This window comes from Bubalus kerabau, chromosome 6, assembly GCF_029407905.1.
Source record: "Bubalus kerabau isolate K-KA32 ecotype Philippines breed swamp buffalo chromosome 6, PCC_UOA_SB_1v2, whole genome shotgun sequence".
Taxonomy (NCBI): Eukaryota; Metazoa; Chordata; class Mammalia; order Artiodactyla; family Bovidae; genus Bubalus; species Bubalus kerabau.
In genome coordinates this window covers 43,228,696-43,250,526 of record NC_073629.1, presented here as the reverse complement: position 1 = coordinate 43,250,526, position 21,831 = coordinate 43,228,696, and the positions used below count along the sequence as shown (strand labels likewise).

The following is a 21,831-nucleotide window of genomic DNA, read 5'->3' as shown; positions in this document are numbered from 1 at the left end:
TGTGCATCACTAATGCATAAAATATAATTCATTTTTGTATATTGATCTTGTAGCCTTCAACCTTGCCAAATCAATTTATTAGTTCTAACAGTTTTTTAAATTGTCCTTAAGATTTTGCATATATAAGATCATGCTGCTTGCAAATAGAGATAGTTTGTACTCCTTCCCTTCCAGTCTAGGTGCTTTTTATTTCATTTCCTGCCTTGTTATACTCTCTAGTACAATGTTAAATAGAAGTGGTGAGGGGACATTTTTTATCTTGTACCTGATCTGAGAGGAAAGCATTCACTCTTTGGGGCTTCCTGGATGGTTCAGTGGTAAAGAGTCTGCCTGCAATGCAAGAGACACAGGAGACGTGGGTTTGATCCCTGGGTCAGGAAGATCCCCTGGAGGCGGAAATGGCAACCTACCCCCTGAAAAAAATCCCACGGACAGAGGAGCCTCACAGGTTACAGTCCAAAGGGTCGCAAATAGTTGAACATGACTGAGCACACACTCACACATTCAATCTTTGACTGATGTTAGCTGTAGGTTTTTTGTAGATTGCTATTTATCAGTTCAGGAAGTTCCCTCTACTGCAAGTTGGTTGAATGTTTTCATCATAAAAGTCTTGGGTTTTGTCAAATACTTTCCTACCTCTATTAAGATGATAGTGTGGTTTTTGTCTCTCATTCCATTGATATGATGTATTATATTGATTGATTTTCATGTAGTTAACCAACCTTGCATTGTTGGGGTTATGGGTTGTGGGTTGTGGTCTGTACTCTCTTTTTTTTTTTTGGTGAATTTGATTTGCTATGTTTTGTTGAAGATTCTTATGTGTGTGTGTGTTTGCAAAAACTACTGGTCTCTAGTTTCCTGTGATGTCTTTCGTCTGATTTGGGGATCAGAGTAATACTTATGTAATAAATGGGGAAATATTCCTTCATCTTCTAGGAATTGATATTTATTATTCTTTAAATGTTTAGTAGGATTTACCAGTGAAGCCATCTGGGCCTAGGCTTTTTTTGTTGTTGAAAGTTTTAAAAACATTAATGTAATCTGCTTACTTTCTATAAATCTGTTTAGACTTCTTTTTGACTCAATTTTGCTAGATTGTTTAGGAGTTTGTATATATCATGTAAGTCACCTAATTTGTTGGCTTATATTTAGTTGTTCATAGTAATTTCTTACGATCTTTATTTTCCCTAAAGTCAGTAGTAGTGTGTCACTTTCATTGCTGATTTTGGTAATAATGAGCCCTTTCTCTTTATTCTTGGTCACTTTAGTTAAAGGTTGTGAATTTTACTGATATTTTCAAAGAACCAACTTTAATGTTTTATCCTCCTTTTTTCTGTTTTAAAGGTACCTTTTCTGTTGTAAAGTTACTTTTAAAAGTATCTTTTAAAGGTACTAAAAGTTAGAAAAATTATATTTAATATTTCCCCACATGTTTATCATTTTCAGTGATCTTTATCATACAAATCTAAGTTTCCATGTGGTATCGTATTTGTACTTAAATAACTTTTTATTGTAGTTCAGACCTGCTAGCAGTGAATTCTCTTAGTTTTGGTTGTCTGAAAAGTCTGTTTTGCCTTCATTTTTGAAAGATATTTTACACAATATAGAATTTTAGTTGACACATTTTTTGTTTTTCAATACTTTAAAGATATTCCTTCATTGCATTCTGCCTTGAGTAGTTTCTGATGCAAAATATGCTGTTAATCTTTAGCTTTGCTTTTATGTTTCCAGTTTTTCTTTCTTTTTTTTTGACTGTTTTCAGAATTTTCTCTTTCTGTTTGGTATTCAGCAATTTGTGAGTTATGTAGGGTTTTGCCTTGCTAGGATCTCATTAAGCTTCTTGGATATGGAATTTTGTTGTTGTTGTTGTTGGTTTGTTTGTTTTTTCCATTAATTTTGGAAAACTCTAATCATTTTCTCTTTAAATACTTTTTCTACCTTATTCTTCCCTCTCCATAACTGAGAATCCAAATACATGTCTGTCTGATGCTTTGACAGATTTTGAATTTTCTGTTCTTGTTTTTCCATTCCTTTTCTTGTGTTTTACTCTGGATAATGTAGTTTGATCTCACTGATTCTTTCTCTCTGTGTCCTGTCTGCTCAGGAGTCCATGTATATTATTTTTAATCTTCAATATTATGATATTTAAATTTTTTTATTATATCCATTTGATTATTTTCTAGTTTATATCTCTGATCATAAATTTTCCCCAGCTTTGTAACACATCCTTTAACATATTAATCACATTTTATATTTCCTATTATAATATAATCTCTGGGACTTTTCAGATTCTGCTTCTTTTGACTGTTTTAGCTTTTGACAGTAGATCTTATTACTTTTTTTTCCTTGATCTTGTTAATATGCCTTATAAATATTTATTGAGTGCTGTATGTTATGTTTAAAAGAACAGTAGAGACTGAGGTTAGTAGTATTTATGACCAGAGGTGTGCACATCTTTTTTTTTTTTTTCTTTTTTTGATCAGGCCATTAGTGTGGGGGTTTTGTACCTATCTGGTCAATAGTTGAGCTGGGCTATTGTGTTTTGGTATTACTAGTTACCATTCTCAGGTTTCAGCAAGCCCTGCATACCTGCGCCATAAGGGAGCAGTCTCTCTGCTCTTTCTTGGCTCTCAGAGGTAGATTGCCGTTGTCTTTTGCTTTAGGCAAGGCTTTGGTTGGAGAAGTGCTGTTGCTGCTAAGTCACTTCAGTCATGTCTGACTCTCTGCGACCCCATAGACGGAGAAGTGGGGGGATGGGTATTTGGTTCTCCTTTTGCAGCCTCAGTATTGGGCAGGCTCTTTACCCCTGAGTGTAGGAGTGAGTGTTGTTAATGTTCTGCCCCATTTCTCTGCCCCATTTCTCATCCCTCTTGCCAGAGTTGTATCAAAAAAAGAAGAAAGGGCCTTGCTCCTCTTCTAACAGCAGACCTTTGCTTTGTATCAGTGTAAAGTCTTGAGCCCAAGCTGGCTTCAGCCTTGGCCCCAGTAACAAATAGCTGTTTTTTCTGTTTCTCTTTCCAGTCGACCTTTGCTAGTCACCAGAGGGTGGGCATATTCCTACCTTTCTTTCAGTAGCAGCTGGGCTCTTCCTTGGGTAGGGGGTGTGAGGGTGTCTTCTTAAAAACTTAAAAATTATCTTAGATATTTTTCAGTATGTCATATTTCATTGTTGTCCTTTTATAAGATTAGTTCTTGATAAGCAGAGGCTGAATCTTAGATTTTTAGAGGATGACTGCTATTTGATTATTATTGTAATATGCCAATGTGTTTGTTCTTTTCCAGCTTAGGTTTGATTTCCGACTCTTTTCACATGTTTTTCGATAGCACTGCCATTTTGGCTGGATTGGCAGCATCTGTTATTTCAAAATGGAGAGATAATGATGCTTTCTCTTATGGGTAAGACCTTTTTAAAAACATTTTTATTGAAGTATAAGAAATACAGAAAATAATACATAAATCTCAAGCTCCCTTAATTTTCACAGTTGAACACAACTTGTGTAACTTGAACCCTTGAAACCGCCCCCCATGTCTCCTTCTAGTTTCTTTAACACTCACCTTCCACTTTCCTGATTCGATGGGTTAGTTTTGCCTGTTTTGGACAATATATAATTAGAATCTATAACATGTAAAATTTTTTTGCATCTAAGTTCTTTTGCATCTTGATTTTACCAGAGAATTTCAGGTGAGACTGTTACTAGATAGGGGAATTTCCCAGCTCTTAACCTTTTCTTTGCTTTTTTTTTTGTTTGAGAGAAGAGGAAGAAAAAGAAAAAGTTTCAGAATATGATCATGCTTCTTTATTTTTCATTTTTGGTTGATATTTTGTTTACGTATTGTCTTCAGCTCTGCCTTTATGTAGAATATTTCTCTTACTTTGGCTGAATTCAGATGATTAATCAAATATTAAGAGAGTGTTTTTATGCTGAAGGGACTTGCTCTGAACATCTGGTCTCACTTCTGAGCCTAGTAACCTTAGAGTCAGAGCTTTCTTTATGCCATCTCTGATTGGGAGGAACAATGGGGTTTCCATTATTTGATTTACTCTGCCTGAATGTTTTTCTTTCTTTTTTTTGAGCCCAGAATATTTTACAATGTAGTTATATTTATGCATTGGCAGCACTCACGCTTTGTCTCTCTTCCACCTGCTTCCTTGTTCCTACTTCCCTCTCACCTGCTTATTTGTTCAGTTGGCCAAGGTCTTTTCCCCTCTCTTTTTTGAGTGCTGTCTCACATTTTCGCCTTTCTTTGCTGTCTTTGCTGTTTTCATTCCGTCTCTCATTCTTGTCCCCATCCTCCTACTCATTCTCTCCCCTTTGTTTCTCCTAAATTCCCTTTTCTCCATTTCTGTTCTTTCTTTCTAGTTACTTGGGTCTGTGTTCAGGTTTTTTCTCTTCCTCTCCCTTCTACTCTCATTCTTTGTCCTTCCCTCACATCTTTTCTCTTATTTTTCCTTTCTTCTATTCTGTCCCTCTGTACTATACCACTGTACCCCTCAGGTTCTTTCTTTCTCTCCCACCCTTTAACCTCTTCAGCTGTAGTGTTTTTTTTTTTTTTTTCCAGGCGCTCTTTCCTTCTTTCACAGGTTCCTCTTCCCTGAGAACTCCCTTTCTTGTGCAGTTTCTCTCATTCTCTCCCTCTCCCATTCACATCCACCTTCTTATATGAACTGTCTCTTGTATCTCTTCTACTCCTAGTCCTCCACTGCTTCCTCTTTCTTTCTAGATTTTTTGTTCTTGAGTAAGCACATACTGCTTGCATGAGCTTTTGTTCTCTTCAAATGTTAATTGAGGATCCACTATAATTTGAATACTGTGTTGCTTCTAATAATATCAAAATGAATAAGGTATGACTTCTGCCTCAGAGGACCTTGTAGTCTGATGGGGAAATAGTTCTGTAAAAATACTGTAATAAGTATACTTTGTGTGACAAGTGCTAAAAGAGAGATATGTAAAATTCTGTGACAGAACTTTCTGATCTGGGGTATAACCCAGGTGATGTGGTTACTTATAAAGTTATAAAAAGTGAGACAAAAAACAAGTTATATTGTTTTTATAGTATAGAGCAAGAGATCCTGTTTACAAATCCAAACAGCTTGAAAACTCAGAAAAGAACCTATTCCATGTCACTATATAATCAAAGATTCTTAAGTATATTTTGAATTACTAAAGAAAGGTTGTGTGTGAAATTATAATTTTGTGTTGGAAAATTAGTAATTCATACATATTTTATATAAAAAATCAAATTAGAATGTCTTATTAAGCAACATTTCTGGATAGACAGTAACTAAAAATTCTTAATTCTTAGGGTATCCTGTTTTATATTTAGAATGCATAATCTCCTGGTATAAGATGGTTTTTAGAAATGGCTTTGAATACTTTCAGTACCATCGCAGGTTTTACTAATTCAACTTTAACTAAAATATATGAGAGTAATATTCTTGCCACCTTTTAATTTGTTTATCCTGTCTTCTTCTTCTTTGCTCTTTTTTTCTTTTGAGAAGGGAAAAATTAGGGAATAAAAGCTGATGTAACATTTGAAACTGTTAGTAATCGCTATAGTAGTAGGTAGCAGCAGTAGAAATATACTGCTGTTTTGCCAGTATATCAAAATGTCACTGAACAGGCTAAGCCAGTGATGAATCCCCAAATTTCCAATTCAATATGATCACAGTAGCAGACTGAGTGTAATAGAAGAAACAATAGGAGGAATCTCAGAGGCAGGAAAAGCTTTTCAGTATTTTTTTATGTGATGTCACCATTGTGTCTTGTCACATTCCTAATTTTGAAATAGTAAAGCCAGAATAAAGGTAATACACATCTGATGGATAGGTGGATGTATATGTACATGCTAATATACATATGTACATATACTTGTATATTTTTTGCTTTGGCTAAGGAATACAGGTGCGATCATTCTTAAATAGGTAATAGTACATTAATGGATCATACATTTCAATTCCCAGACAGTCTGTTCAAGTAAACACAGTCATTTGTAAAAGCAAGTGTGTCTGGACTTTACAAGTTTTTCATTTTAATCCAGCAATCAAGTTTAGCAAATATATTAAACCTAATTAAATCACTTTAGCCCAACTATTTATCAGAATTTATGGAACACCTACTAAGCATTAGGGACAAAGAGATACCTGAAAACTGATCTTGCCTTTGATCTTGAAATCTAGTGGAACTCAAGGACAAAAGGCTTTCAATCATGCATTAGCTATGAGATTAGAAGAGTGGGTTAAAAGAAAGTGCTTTTTTATTTTGGAGGAGTAACCCTGCTGATACAGATAAATTCCTAAGTGTGGATTGTGGAAAGCAGGCAGTAGATTCTTTGAATTTAATAATAAACAAAAGTATATGCTTTGACAAATAATATATTAATTCACTTATATGTATTAGAAGGTAGACATATGTTTTATTTCTGAGTATAGAGATATATATATATATACACTACTTTGAAATGTGCTTTACAGGGCAAACTCCGGCATAATTGTATGGAATATATTTTAAAGAGTTTGTTCTATTTACTTTAAAATTTTTTTTGCAGTAAAAATTGTATTATCTAGAAATTAACATAGAAAGCTTGAAAAAAATCATATTTTTGATGCTCCTATTACATTGTTTAAGGACCAGAGTGATTAACTGCTGTTAGCACCCTTTGAATAATGTCTGAACATGTTAAACTGCCAAGTTAAAGTTGTTTCTAATAACTTTAACTAAGCCAAATATAGCTCATGAAAAAATAAAATCTTTCCCCAATGCTTCACACAGGTAGGAAGCAGAAAGCTTCAGAAGTCCATGGAACAAAAGACAGGTATTTTAAAAATAGTTTAATTCAAATTATGTGAAACTTGAATTGATTCTAAAATTTAGGTAATCGAAGATTTTTTCTTAAATTTATTCATCTTTAGAAGAAGAGTGATAGAAATATAAATCTCAAGTTGTCTCTGGGATAATTCAGAACTAATTTTATTTTTCCTCAGATCAAAGCTCTACTTGCCAGAGATTTGAAAGCTGAAAGATACAAAGCAAAAAGCATAAGGAGTTCTTAGAAAAGAAGGAATTAATAAGTTACAAATAGCCTTTTTCAAGCTCTCTTCCTCAACTTTTTATCTTTGTATCCTTCCTTCTTTGCCCAGTTATCTGGTCCTATTCTTCCTTCTCCAGTTGCAGCTTGAGATTTACATTTCTCTGGAAGGTCTCTCTAAAAATGCTTACTCTAAAAAGGTCTTTTGGTTGGCGTGTAGATATCTCTGTATTTTATGGCATTCTTCTTTAAACATAACTCATAGTAATTAAATTTGTTTTCTCCATTTTATGACATGTACAATAGAAATGCTATACTATAAACACTGGGAGTTTGTTGGGTACATATAACTGTGTAATATGGTTTAGAACCTCTGAATATATGTAAATTTTTGATTTGGTTTTCTTTTAAAGAAATAACTTAATTCAGTTGTTTACTTTGCTCTTCTCTAGGTATGTTAGAGCGGAGGTTCTGGCTGGCTTTGTCAATGGCCTGTTTTTGATCTTCACTGCTTTTTTTATTTTCTCAGAAGGAGTTGAGGTATAGTAGATAATAATTAGAGCCAGTAAATTACATTTCTGTAATGAAAATGTTTACTAACTAAAGATAAATGTAATAGAGCTGTTTTTTCCCACTGTCATTGAGTATTTACTGAGGCCAGTCTTGGGTTGCATAAAGTATTATGTGTATACAAGAGGAACTTATAAAATATTTGGAAAGTTATATGTGAAACTACTTGAAAACAAATAGTAGTGCTTTGTAAACTGTGAATGATGTTCTGACACTGAAAGGTAAACACACAACAATCCTGGTGGTGAGTTCTGTTGGAAATAGTTCTTAAGATAGAATCTGAGGATTTTGCCAATGAATCTTCAATATTTCGATGTTTAAGACAAGTAAAAATTTAATTTAATCAACTTAAAATTAATTACAGTATTTTAAGATTCCAAAGAAGGATGGTTTTAGTCTAAATATTCATACCTTTAAGTGTACTTACTTAAAAATAATAATTGTTACTTTTTCTGAAATATGTGAGCAATGGTTTTATTTCTGTTAACTGTTTTGGCAGACAATTTTGGAGTGGTTTTAATTCTGAAAATAAAAAAATTTTTAAATTGCTTTTTATTTTTATCAATTGATTAGTCAGAAAGTATATCAATACAGTTTGTTTGTATTCTGTGTTTTCTAGAGAGCATTAGCCCCTCCAGATGTACATCATGAGAGACTGCTTCTTGTTTCAATTCTTGGGTTTGTGGTAAACCTAGTAGGAATATTTGTTTTCAAGCATGGAGGTCATGGACATTCTCATGGCTCTGGTATGATGGTTAGAACCCTTTGTTTCTTCATTTCTGGTTTCTGTCATAATTATTCACTTTTGAAAATTGATGATTTTTAAAGTCTAACTCTATATTGATTTTTAATAACAAGAACAATATGTTAATTGACTCATGTTAATGTCTTCCTGAACCTTCTCCTTTTGTGGCTTCTCAGAGTTACAGTATCAGTTTGGTGTGGCTACTTCAAGACCTCTGTAGCTCATCTGTTTGGTATGATAACATTTATATAAAGCAAATACCAAAATGACAATACAAATTTAGATATTAAAAAATCCATGTATGGGGGTATGAAATTTATAATACAATCTGTCTTTGAGATCCTTCCACCTGGTGTCCATCAGTGTACCTTCTCTTGTTCACAGACACATAAAACTGCATGGTGTGGGTTACTGTGGTTTATTTAAACAGTCTTCTATGGATTGTCATACTTCCATATGAAGCATATCTTTGTGAACACATGCAAACGTTTCTCCAGAGCTGTGCTGTCCTATATAGTAGCTCTAAGTCACATGTGACTATTTAAGTTTACATTATGGTTAATGAAATTTAATAAAATTAAGAATTCAGTTAATGACATTTCAAGTGCTCAGTAGACACATAGGGTTACCATATTGGATAGTAAATATAGACAATTTCCATCATCACAGAAAGTTCTTTGAATTGAGAGTTTCTCGAATATGAATAGAATTGCTGAAACACAGGATATATAATGTTTAGTTTCAATGGACATTAGCAGTTTGCCCTCCAAATGACTCATTTACATTTACCCCAGCGTAAAATGTAAGTACTAGGATTCTTTCACCCATATTAGAACTTACTATTATGGCTTTAAAACCATTTTGCTGATATTTTGATAAAAATGATATCTCATTTTATTTGGTTTTTTTGACTAGTAGTGAGGTTGAAAATCTTTCTGTATGTTTTTTGGCCATCATTCAGATTTTTTCCTCTTCAGGAATTGTCCCTTCCCCCCTTAACACCTCATTTTTCTATTGTTTTATTATTAATCCATTTACAAGCTTTTGTTTATGTATTTTGTATAATAATTCTTTGTTTTATGTGTTGCAGTTATCTCTTCCCAGTCTGTGGCTTCTCTGTTTAAACTTTTATTTAGGGGTTTTTAATGTGGATATAGTCTAGTTTCCTTTTTTTTTTTTTGTCTTATATACTTTGTGGTATGTTTTCTGCTTTTTTTTTTTAAGGAGTTCCTATCCCTGAGTCTTAAAAATAGTCTTATTATTTAATACTGTGAAAATTTTGGTTTTTGTCCCAACTACGTGGTCCTTCATTTATATATATTTTTGTAATGAAGAGTTAGGACTTTTTTTTCTCAGTGTGAATAAGCAGTTTTCCAAGCACCATTTATTAATTTGCTCATTACCTCACTAATATAAAAGGATACACTTAGCCTAAATTACCTTAAATATCAGATTATTTTTGGCCTCTTCAGAATCACACGGGAATAATTGCTATAAACTTTATGTTTTAACATCTGGAAGGGTTAGTCTCATCTTTCTCTCTTTTTTTTCCTCCAGAGTTGTTTAGGCCTGTCGTGTTCATTTGGTATTTTTAATCACCTTGTCAGGTTTTATGGAAAATCTTTTTGTGATTTGATTGGGAATGCTTTGCCTTTATGTTTAATTCTGGGAAATTAACATCTTAAATTTTGAGTCCTCTATTAAATTGTCTTAGTCACTTTGGTTCATTTTTAGGTATTTGAAAAGTTTTTTCTATTCAGAATGAAAACTGTTTTTCCTATTTGTCTTAATTACATAGCCAGAATCTTTATCACAGTGTTTAGAAATAGTTATAGCTTATATCATTGTGTCAACCTGTATAATCACCTGGGTAACTTTTAAAGAAACGTTGATGCCCAGATTTAATCCCAGAATATTTACATCAGAATCTCTGGAGGAAGAGACCCCAACATCAGCATATTTTGAAGCTCTCCAGTCAACTTTAATGTGCAATAAAGGTTCAGAACCATTGCTATTTAAAAAATGCTACTGAAGTTTTACCAATGAGTCTGATGTTTGTGGTCTGTTTCTGATAAAACTGTTTTACCAAGTTAAGAAAAAAAATTTTTCCCCTTCATCTATTGAAGTAATCATTTTTTCCCCCTGCTTTCGTTAATTTAAAGTTGGTAATTATGTTGATAAGATTTTTCTCATGAGAAACTATCTGTTAATTTGAGAGTTAAAACTTAGGTCTGTGATCCATTTTATGTCAATTTTTGTATATGGTATGAAGTATAGTCCAATGTCATTTTCGTGTATATAAATGTGTGGCTGTCTGAACAGAATTTTTTTAAAGGATTATTTTTCCCCATTAAATTGTCTTGGCACCCTTGTCAACAATCAGTTGAGAGTTTAGTTCTGGACTCTGAATTCTATTTCGTGGATCTGTATGTCTGTCCTTATGCCATTACTATGCAGTTTTGATTAATGTAGCTTTTGGGTATGTTTTGAAATTAAAACATTTGAATTGTCCAGCTTTATTCGTTTTTAAGGTTACTTTAGCTACCCTGGGTCCCTTCTTGCATTTCCATATAAACTTAGGATCAGTTTGTCAATTTCTGCCCAAAAAGGGAAGCTGGGGCTTTGATAGAAACTGTATTGCATCTGTAGATCAGTTTGGGAATTAACTGTCATCTTAACATCTTAAGTCTCCTGATCCATGAACATGGGATGCCCTTCCATTTATTTTTAGCTTCTTTAGTTTCTTGCAACAGTGTTTTGTAGTTGTTAAGAGTAACTGTCTCACACTTCTTTTGTTAACTTTACCAGTAGAGATTTTTTATTTTGGCTGCCACAGGGAGGCCTGGTGTGCTTCGATTCATGGGGTCGCAAAGAGTCGGACACGACTGAGCTTCTGATCTGATCTGATCTGATCTGATAAGTTTAGGATTGTTTTCTTAGTTTCATATTTGGATTGCTCATTGCTAGTATAGGAATATAGCTCATGTTTGTATATTGATATTGTGTCCTGCCACATTGCTGAAGTAGTTCATTATTCTAACAGGCTTTTAGTGGAGTGTTTAGAATTTTCTATATGCAAGCATACCTTATTTTATTGAGCTTTGCAGGTTCTGCATTTTTTACAAATTGGAGGTTTGTGGCAGCATTGCATCAAACAAATCTAAATGCCCTGGCTAGATCCTACAGTTAAATAGAAGTAGTGAGAGTGGACATTCTTTTCTTTTTCCTGATTTTAGGGTGAAAGCATTCAATATTTCATTATTAAATATGATTTTAGCTGTGCTAGCTATGGGCTTTTCAGAAATGCTCCTTATCAGATTGAGGAAGTTTTCTTTTTATTCCTAGTTCATTGGGTGTTTTCATCATGAAAGGGTATTGGATTTTTTTAATGATTTTTTCCTTCATTTTTAAAGGTAATCAGTTGGTTCTTTTATTCTATTCATATAGTGTGTTATATTGCTTGGTTTTTTGGATAATAAACCACCTTTGCATTCTTAGGATAAATCCCATTTGGCCATGGTTTGTAATCCTTTTGACATATTACTGGATTTGGTTTGCTAGTATTTTGTTGAAGACTTGTGTGTTTATAGAAGACTTTTGAACCCTGGTGGTTCAGATGGTAAAGAGTCTGCCTGCAATGCAGGAGACCTGGGTTTGATTCCTGGGTTGGGAAGATCCCCTGGAGATGGAAATGGCAACCCACTCCAGTATTCTTTCCTGGAAAATCCCATGGACAGAGGAGCCTGGCGGTCCATGGGATCACAAAGAGTCAGACACAACTGAGCGACTAACACTTTCTAGACTTGTGTTTATATTCCTAAGGGATATTTGTCTGCAGTTTTCTTTTAGTATTGTTGGCTGGTGCTGATATCAGGGTAAACTGTCCTTGAGTTGGGAAGTATTCCCTTCTCTCCTGTTTTTTGGGGGGCATAGTTGAGGGATATCTAGTGAAGTCTTGATTCTTTAAATGTTTGGCAGAATTTGCTTGTGAAGACCAAGCATTTCGTTGTTGACAGTTTTGAAATTATTAATTCAGTTTTTTTGCTTGTTATAGGTCTATCTGATTTCTGTTTTCTATGAATCATTTCAGCAGTTTGTGTGTTTCTAGGAATTTGTCTGTTTCATCTAAATGACTTATTAATGATTTTAGATATGTATTAAAAAGTATGTCTTTTCTTTTTCTCATGAGGTCAGCAGTGATTTTTAGTAATTTTTACTTTTTTTTTTTTGTGGTCAGTCTACTTATTTTTTCCTTTTGGTTTTTCTCTATTGCTTTGCTTATCTTTATTTCATTTCTGCTGTAATGTTTATTATATACTCTTTTCCTTGCTTTTGGATATAGTTTTTTTCTTTTTCTAATATTTTAAGGTGGAAGATTAGGTTATTGATTTGAATTTTTTTTTTCCTTTTAGCAGAGGCTTAATAGCTATAAATATTTGTCTAAGCATTGCTATAATGTAAGTTTAGGTATGTCATGTTTTCAGTTTTGTTTATCTCAAAGTATTTTTATATTTCCCTTGTGATTTCTTCTTTGACCCATTAGTTATTTAGTGGTATCTTTTTTTATTTTCTCATATTTGTGAATTTCCCTAATTTTCTTCAGTTATGATTTCTGATTTAATTCCATTGTGATAAGATGACATACCTTTTATTATTTCAAATTTTAAAAATTTTTATTGAGTCTTGTTTCATATTTTAATGACCTACCATTTGTCTATCCTAGAGATTCTTCCATGTGCGTGTGAGAAGAATGTGTATTCTGCTGCTGTTGGGTGGGATGTTCTATAGCTGTCTGTTAGGTATAGTTTGTTCATAGTTGTTCAGTCTTCTGTTGCTTTGTGATCTTCTGCCTACTTGTCTATCCATTACTGAAAGTAGGGTATTGAAGTCTTCAAGTAATATTGTTGTAAGTTTTCCAGTTAATTTTTTTAGTTTTTGCTTCATGTATTTTGGACCTGTGTTGTTCAGTTCATTTATTTCTATAATCATGGATATCTTCCCGAGGCATAGAACTTGCTAATAACATGTTCTTTTTTTCTCACAGTAATTTCTGGCTTATAGTATTATGATAGCCATTCTGGCTCTGTCTGTCTCTGTCTCTTTTAACTGCTTGCATGGCATTGGTATAGTTTTCTGTCATTTTACTTGTAACTTATTTATGTCTTTGAATCTATAATTTGCCCCTTATAGATAGAATATAGCTGAATCATTGTTTTTAGTCCATTTTTTACATCTCTGCCTTTTGACTAGAGGTTTAAAAAAATTTACATTTCATTTAATTACTACTAAGGTAGAATTTACATCTGCCATTTTGGTATTTGTTCTCTGAATCTTTTGTCCTTTTTGTTACTCTGATCCTTGATGCTTGTCTTTTAAATTAAATAGATATTTTCTAGTATATCTTTTTAATTCTCTTGTTTCTTTTACTGTATATTTTTTTAGTTCTTTTCTTAATTTTTGCCCTGGGGATTACAAACATCATCTTATTTTTTTTGTTTTGTTTTCTTTTTTTTTTTTTAATTTTATTTTATTTTTAAACTTTACATAATTGTATTAGTTTTGCCAAATATGCAAGAGAAGATAAATGTATTTTTTAATTTGCAACTTGTTTCTTCTCCTGTACATTTTAGAAGACAATTGCATAAAGCAATAATTACAAAACTGTACTGATGGGCTTATAACATAAAAACATGTAATTTGTCTGACAACAGTAGTATAAATAAGGGAGGTGTGAATAGAGGTATATCTGAGCAAAGTTTTTGCATATTATTAAATTATTAATCTGAATTATTAAATTACTATTAATCTGCTTTACAAATATCATCTTAATTTAAAGCAGATTAATAGTAATTTAATAATTCAGATTAATAATAATTTAATAATATGCAAAAACTTTGCTCAGATATACCTCTATTCACACCTCCCTTATTTATACTACTGTTGTCAGACAAATTACATGTTTTCATGTTATAAGCCCATCAGTACAGTTTTGTAATTATTGCTTTATGCAATTGTCTTCTAAAACGTACAGGAGAAGAAACAAGTTGCAAATTAAAAAATACATTTATCTTCTCTTGCAAGATTACTGTTACTGGTGCTCTTTATTTCTTTATGTGGATTTAAATTACTATTTAGTGTTGTTTCATTTGTAGGAAATACTTTTGTTTATGTGGAAGTGTCTGATTTTTCCTTTATATTTAAAGGAGACTTTAGTTGAATTTAGAATTCTTAACTGAGTCATCTTCTATTTTAAATTTGTTATCCCATTGTCTTTTGACCTCTCTGATTTTTGTTGTGAAGTCAGCATTTAATCTTATTCAAGATCCCTTGTACATACATACATCTTGTACATACACCTTACTATACAATTTTCAAGATTTCGACGTTCATAGATTTGACTATGATGTCTTTAGATATAGTTCTATCTGAGTTTATTCTACTTCGAGTTTCCTGAACTTCTTGAATGTGTAGATACTATTTTTTGTCAAATTTGGGGAATTGCCATCTACTATTTCTTCAGGTATTTTTTATATTTCTTTTTCTCCCTCTTTTCTCTTTGGGACTTTTTTTATAATTAATTTGGTAGACTTGATGTTTTCATAGGTCTCTAAGATTCATTTTTCTTGATTTTCTTTTTTCCACCTGTTTTTCAGAGTATATAATCTCTATTGATCTATCTTCAAGTTTACTGTTATTGCAGCCCAGATCTGTGGTTGAGCCCTTCTAAAGTGGATGTTTTATTTCAGTTATAATGTTTTTTTAATTCCAGAGTTTCTGTTTGGTTCTTTATTAACTTCTATCTCTTTATTAATATTCTCTACTTGATGAGTAATCATTATTGTACTTTGATTCTTTAGATGTGATGTCCTTCTTTGACCATATTTGTAGTAGCTGATCAAAGTTTTTGTCTATAAAGTCAAAAATCTGAGTCCCCTTCAGGAACATTTTCTGTTGGCTGGTTTTTCTCCTGTGTATATGGCATATTTTTCTCTTTCTTTGAATATCTTACTGTTTGTTGAAAACTGGACCTTTAATTTTAAAATGACATTCAGTATCAGTTTAGTTGCTTAGTTGTGTCCAACTCTTGGCGACCCCATGGACTGCAGCACTCCAGGCCTCCCTGTCCATTACCAACTCCAGGAGTTTACTCAAACTCATATCCATTGAGTCAGTGATGCCATCCAACCATCCCATCCTCTGTCGTCCCCTTCTCCAAAATGACATTGGTATCAGATTAATTCACCGTCTTCTCTCAAAGTTTGTTGTTCCTGATATTATTATAGTTATTTATCCTATTGCATGATTTCCTTGTGTTGATTCATGTCCTGCAGTGTATGTCCATTGAATTCTTGAAGCTGTGCTCTGAATCTGATAGTTATCACATTGAGAATAAAGATTTTTTTCCAGGGAACTGCCAAGTTTGGACAAAATAGTGACTGTGATCTGCACATATTGCTTTTAACAGAGCCTCAGAAGAAATCAGATCTCTCCAGTGTCTGCAAAGCTGCTGACTTTTGGCTAATTTCAATTGAGCTTAGGCAGGAAGTGGAATGGAACTAACCCCAAGTTAAAACATCAAGACTCTGCTGTCTTACTGAGATTTGGTAGTTTGTTGGATAGATAATTTTCAGTTCCTTTTGTGGTTTTGGTTAATTATCAGACTTCTGAAAGTTTTTAGTTGTGTTTCCCATATTTTAGTTGTTTTAGGAGAACTAGCTTGCCACCAACCTCTGTCTACCATTCTGGAAGTTGATCTCCCTATTCATAATTTTTCATATAATGTACTACTGAGTTTGATTTTAGGGTATTTAGGATTTTTGTAAATATAAGTGATATTTTTTAATTAGGTAGCATTCAGTCATTTTCTATATTTTGAAATAGTTTGTAGAAGATGTTTCTATGATGGTTAGGTAGTTTTTAGGTTTGCTATGGAGAAATGATTCCTCACTATTTTGTGCCTTTTTTCCCCTGAGGATTCTACCTGCTTTAATTTTACTGGTCCTTTTACCAAATGCAGCCATTTCCCTGCCTCCTTAATGTAGCCATATTCATATATTATTTTAACTTTGTTAGTATTAATGCCATTTCCTTCTTCAATATGTATGATAGTACTTGACAAAGTTTTGGCCAAGGTTTTTGTCTGTGTTCACTGTTTTATCCCCAGTGCCTGGGGTGGTACTGTAAAATAATGTGTTCCAACTAAGTACTTCATGAATGAATGAGCAACGTTATCTAATCTCTTTAAATCCTTCTGTGTACTTCTTACTTAATTTTATCACCAGTAGAGTCTGCCACTTCTTACTGTGCTTTTATTTCCTTCCTAAACACTATCCTAAGAACTCAGTATTGTTTTAATGAATCTATGGGGCTTTCTAGGTGGCTCAGTGGTAAAGAATCTGCCTGCCAATGCAGGAGATGTCAGAGACATGGGTTTGATCCCTGGGTCAGGAAGATCCCCTGGAATAGGAAATGGCAACCCACTCCAGTGTTCTTGCCTGGAAAATCCCAAGGACAGAGGAGCCCCACAGGCTACAGTCCATGGGGTCACAAAGAGTTGGACACAACTGAGCGACTGAGCATCATCATTTTAGCACTTTCTACAAATAAATGTTTATTTATTGAATATTGATTGAATATTCATATTTGAACTGAATATGGTTTGAGCACTAATTCTTTTCACTCATGTCAGTATTATTGTAACTATTAAGTAATGCATTTTTACATACCTTTTGTTCTTACACACTTTGTTTTTAGGCCATGGACACAGTCATTCTCTCTTTAATGGTGCTCTGGATCAGACACATGGCCATGGAGATCACTGCCATAGTCATGAATTGAAACATGGTGCTGCACATAGCCATGATCATGCTCATGGACATGGACACTTTCACTCTCATGGTGAGTACAGCAAAAATACTTTCAAATGGACAGTTTCTTAAACAGAAATGGCATAAATTAATTTTTCAAGTTGAAATAATCTGTTTAAAAATATTGCAGTCAAGTTCCTTTCTAATAAATTGGACTAAATGGTTTCTAAGACTAGTTTATTTTCAGTATAAAATGAAATTAACTTGGCATAAGGCAGTGAGTGTAGCTTTTTTCAGTGATTTTATCATAATAAAATGCCAGTATTTTAAATGAGTGTCAGTGAATGGGGAGCTATTGCATTTCAGCAGTTTTTTTTTTTTTTTTTTAATTATGGTAAGGCCTTTTGTGCCATATATAGGCTTATAAAAATATAACAGTTTTCAATTTTCCACATTTTTATTGTAATTTTAACAGATATCACCTGATATTTACTTCCAGTTCCCTTAGAAGTCTTTCTATGTTAACTTATATAGTATTGAATACTAAGTTATAAGGTATTTATCAACTTACTTAACATTTTATTTTAAAATTATATTTAGTTTATTCACAAAATTTTAGAATATTATTAATCTAATAGAAACTGCTTGGGTGATACAGTTTGATTAATCTTTAAATAAGTTATATGCTTAAAGATTGTCTGTGCTTGCCACAAAGGCAGAATCCTAAAGCTTTCAATCTGAAAAGATGAAATGGGCCTTAGGGATTGAGTACTAAGCCCCTAATATTTTCAGTCTCTAATATTTGCTATACTTTTAAAACTATTTATTACACTGGTCTGCTTGAACACCTTGCTTTTCTAAGCTTTTTGCTCACACGCATCACAAAATAATTTTGATAAAAACTATATGTTCACATTCTTAGGATGATTTCTAAAAAAAAATTATTGTTTAATTGCAGAGAATATAATTTGATACTTTGTATTTTAGAATGAAACTTCCATATTTTTATTGACCATAGTCAGTGGACTCTAACTACCTTAGTGATTTGAGACCCACTGTCACCTATTTAAAAATATTTAAACAGTTGTTAATTTTATAACCTCCTTTCTCCTGGAATTTTTATTTCTATTCTACCTCCTTTCCAGAATTTTATAAAGTGGAATATACTTGTGTTAAGGCTTTAATTGGTCATCTGTTAATATTTCTTGGCAATAAAATAGGTATATTAATTAAAATCTTTTATCTTTTAGGAACATAAGACAGCATTTAAACGTTTCTTTCAGATGGAATTATTGTAGCTTTTACTAGTATAAATTCAATTAAAATAATTATGTTTTGATTTTGATACATATATAATCATTAAAAAGCAGCATTGTATTTGAAATACATATCATAATGAGATGATTGAAACTCTTTTTCTCAATTAGTTTATGGATAAATAACTTATTAGCATAAAATAGGTTTTGACATCAATTCTGTTCCTGTTTTCCATCTTTATAATGTAAGTTCTAAGAAACCTTAAATAGAAGGAATTCTGTTGTAGCAGTTTCTGTCATTTCTTTGATTACCTTCAGAATTATATTCCAAAAGTTACATAGTGTATCATCAAATATTTTTGATGATCTATTAATTGGTAGTTTTATTAGCTAATCCCTGCTTTTTATTAGAAGCAAAGAATTAGAAACTGTGTTACTTACAAAAAGATTTGCTAGCCAATCTTTAGAGTCACTGCCACCAACATTTACAATTGAATTGTTGTCCTAGAATTTTTCTAATACTCTGGGGAATACACTGTGATAAGCTTTTAGATAGATGAGAATTAGCCCTTCTATGGGAAAAGAAAAGATTTGACTTTAAGACCCAAAGAAATTATAGTAACTAGTAAATAGAAATGCCAGGCCTCAAACAGGGAATCTGACTTCAAAATCTGCTGTTAACTGTTATTCTGCCTTCAGTATTTTATAAGCCAGTCTGAGAATGCAAAAGTAATAGGGCCATTATTCCATTTTGCCTGTAAGAACCATTATAGTCTCACTATGCAGTACTGTGAACTTTGTATTTATTGGAATGCTGCACTGTGAGTGAAGTTAGATGGGTTTTTGTTTGTTTTAAGTGCACATATCTTAGTGACTTAAACAGTAAAAGTTTATATCTTGGATTGATTGGGTAGAGGGTAGGGGCTTTGTTTCTCATGGCCATTTAGGAATCCAGGCTCTTTCCATCTTTAGGATCCTTAACCCTTGTATTCCACCACTGGATTCTCTGCATCTAGCTGGAGATAGAATATATAGCAGATCATGTAGGATATTCTGTGAGCTGAGCCTGGAAATAATTTGCATCTTGTATTTTTTTTGTTTATGACTCAGTCACATACACTACCTAAGTCAGGTGATCCTTAACTCAGGGACCCTGGGAAATCTAGTTAAGTTGTTTATCAGAGAGGAAGAAATGGGTCTGGTAAGGAGGTAGCTAATGTCTGCCACAGAAAACAAATTTTATATCCAAAAGGATTTTCAGATTTTACATAGGTGGGAGTTATTTTATACAACTGTTATATTAATATAGCTGAATATACATTATAAAATAATTATGTCAAAAATAACTGTTGTCTCTCTTCAGTGACTGATATTGGGAAAACTGGACAGCTGCATGTAGATCAGTGAGTTAGTTGACACTCTCACACCAAACGTAAAACTAAACTCGAAGTGGCTTAAAGACTTAAATACAGGACATGACACCATAAAAGTCCTAGAAGAAAACACAGGCAAAGCATTCTCTGACATAAATTGTACCAGTGTTTTCTTAGGTCAAACTCCCAAGGCAATAGAAATAAAGACAAAAATAAACAAATGGGACCTAATGAAACTTACAAGCTTTTGCACAGCAAAGGAAACCATAAACAAACTGAAAAGAGAACCTACTGACTGGAAGGAAGTATTTGAAAATGATGCTACTGAAAAGGGCTTAATTTCCAAAATACACAAACAGCTCATACAACTCAATAACATAGAAACAAACAACCCAATCAAAAAATGGACAAAAGATCTAAATAGACATTTCTCCAAAGAAGATATACAGATGACTAATAGGCACATGAAAAGATGCTTAACATCTCTAATTATTAGAGAAATGCAAGTCAAAACTACAATGAGGTACCACCCAACACCAGTCAGAATGATCATCATGAAAAAGTATACAAATAACAAATGCTGGAGAGGATGTGGAGAAAAGGGAACCCTCCTACATTTCTGGCAGAAATGTGAATTGGTGCAGCCACTATGGAAAACAGTATGGAGGTTCTGTGTAAAATAGAGTTGCCATATGATCTAGCAATCCCACTCCTGGGCGTATATCTGGAGAATGTTGTTGTTCAGTCCTGCAGTTGTGTCCGACTCTGACCCCATGGACTGCAGCATGCTAGGCATCCCTGTCCCTTACCATCTCCCGGAGTGTAACTAGTTCAAAAAGATGCACTCCAGTGTTCACAGCACAATAGCCAAATAGCCAAGACATGGAAGCAACTTAAATGTCTATCAGTAGATGAATAGATAAAAAAGATATGGTATATATGCACAATGGAATACTCTTCAGCCATAAGAAAGAATGAAATAATGCCATTTGCAGCAACAGGATGGATTTAGGGATTATCATAATAAGTGAAGTAAGTCAGAAAGAGGACGATAAATACAATATGATATTTATCACTTATAAATCTAAAATACTAACAGATACAAACTACTATGTATAGAATAAATAAGGTCCTACTGTATGGCACAGGAATATTTTATAATAAACCATAATAGAAAAGAAAAAAAATGACTGTCTTTTTCTGGACTAACTATGTATAGACAGTAATCTCATGTCCTGATCAGGAGCCTGATATTTAGAACAGTTATACTTTTAGCTCTCAGGATTTTTAAGATGACTACATCTTTCTCCCCATGCAGCAGTACCATATTTAGACCAAAATCATTGCATAACCTTATGCTTTTATAATTCTTCTGGCATTGTCACAGTGTTCCATCAAAGCTGTAGTAGACAAGGGTAGGTCCACTCTTCATTACTGTGGGCCAAGAACTAGGACTCTGTTAGTCATAATCAGAAAGCTCATCAGTCGTCCTGATGCTCCCTTACAACAAATACTGCTGATCGTTTACATTGTTTACCTGTATTTTTGCTTCAACGTTAATATTGATTAGTGATCTTCCAACTATTTACTATAAAAATTGCAGTCTATTTTTATTTCTTCATCAAAAAGGCAAAATGAAAAAGTATTTTTATCTCTTCTGTATGAAAATCTTGCTGCATTCATGTAGGAGCTATTAGGAAACTGTTTGCCGTAGTCCAGTTTTTCTGGAAAATGTCCTGGTTTCATTTCTTGGTCTTCTTATAATATAAAGGGGTAGTTTTGTTTTTTCTGAATTTTCCAACTGTAAATTGATGTAGCAAACTCTGTGAAGTATGCTATGAATATTAGAAAATTCATAATGTTTTTAATTTACTGGGTTTTTTTAACCAAATTGCCTAATATAATAATTTTCTAAATACTCTGTACTATTGATGCATTTTGAAATTTTCTATGTCTATCTTCATTTAATTACCATATTAAATTTTAAAAATAATTTTGTAGGTCTGATGTGGCTATGTAATCATGCATCCTTCACGATACATTTGAATGAAAGT

The 21,831-nt window shown here is 33.0% G+C and overlaps 1 protein-coding gene across 2 annotated transcripts in view; it reads left to right on the top strand.

Annotated features, from left to right (window-relative positions):
• SLC30A7 (solute carrier family 30 member 7) overlaps positions 1-21,831 on the top strand; it is a 94,526-nt gene that overhangs the window by 11,399 nt on the left and 61,296 nt on the right. For both annotated transcript variants that reach the window (XR_008715736.1, XM_055584950.1), the window contains exons 3-6: positions 3,283-3,396; positions 7,479-7,566; positions 8,216-8,342; positions 17,096-17,239. Coding sequence is in view for 1 of the 2 variants with exons in the window: in XM_055584950.1 (XP_055440925.1) it covers positions 3,283-3,396; positions 7,479-7,566; positions 8,216-8,342; positions 17,096-17,239 (473 nt within the window). In the remaining variant the exon portion in view is untranslated. The remainder of the gene's footprint in view (positions 1-3,282; positions 3,397-7,478; positions 7,567-8,215; positions 8,343-17,095; positions 17,240-21,831) is intronic.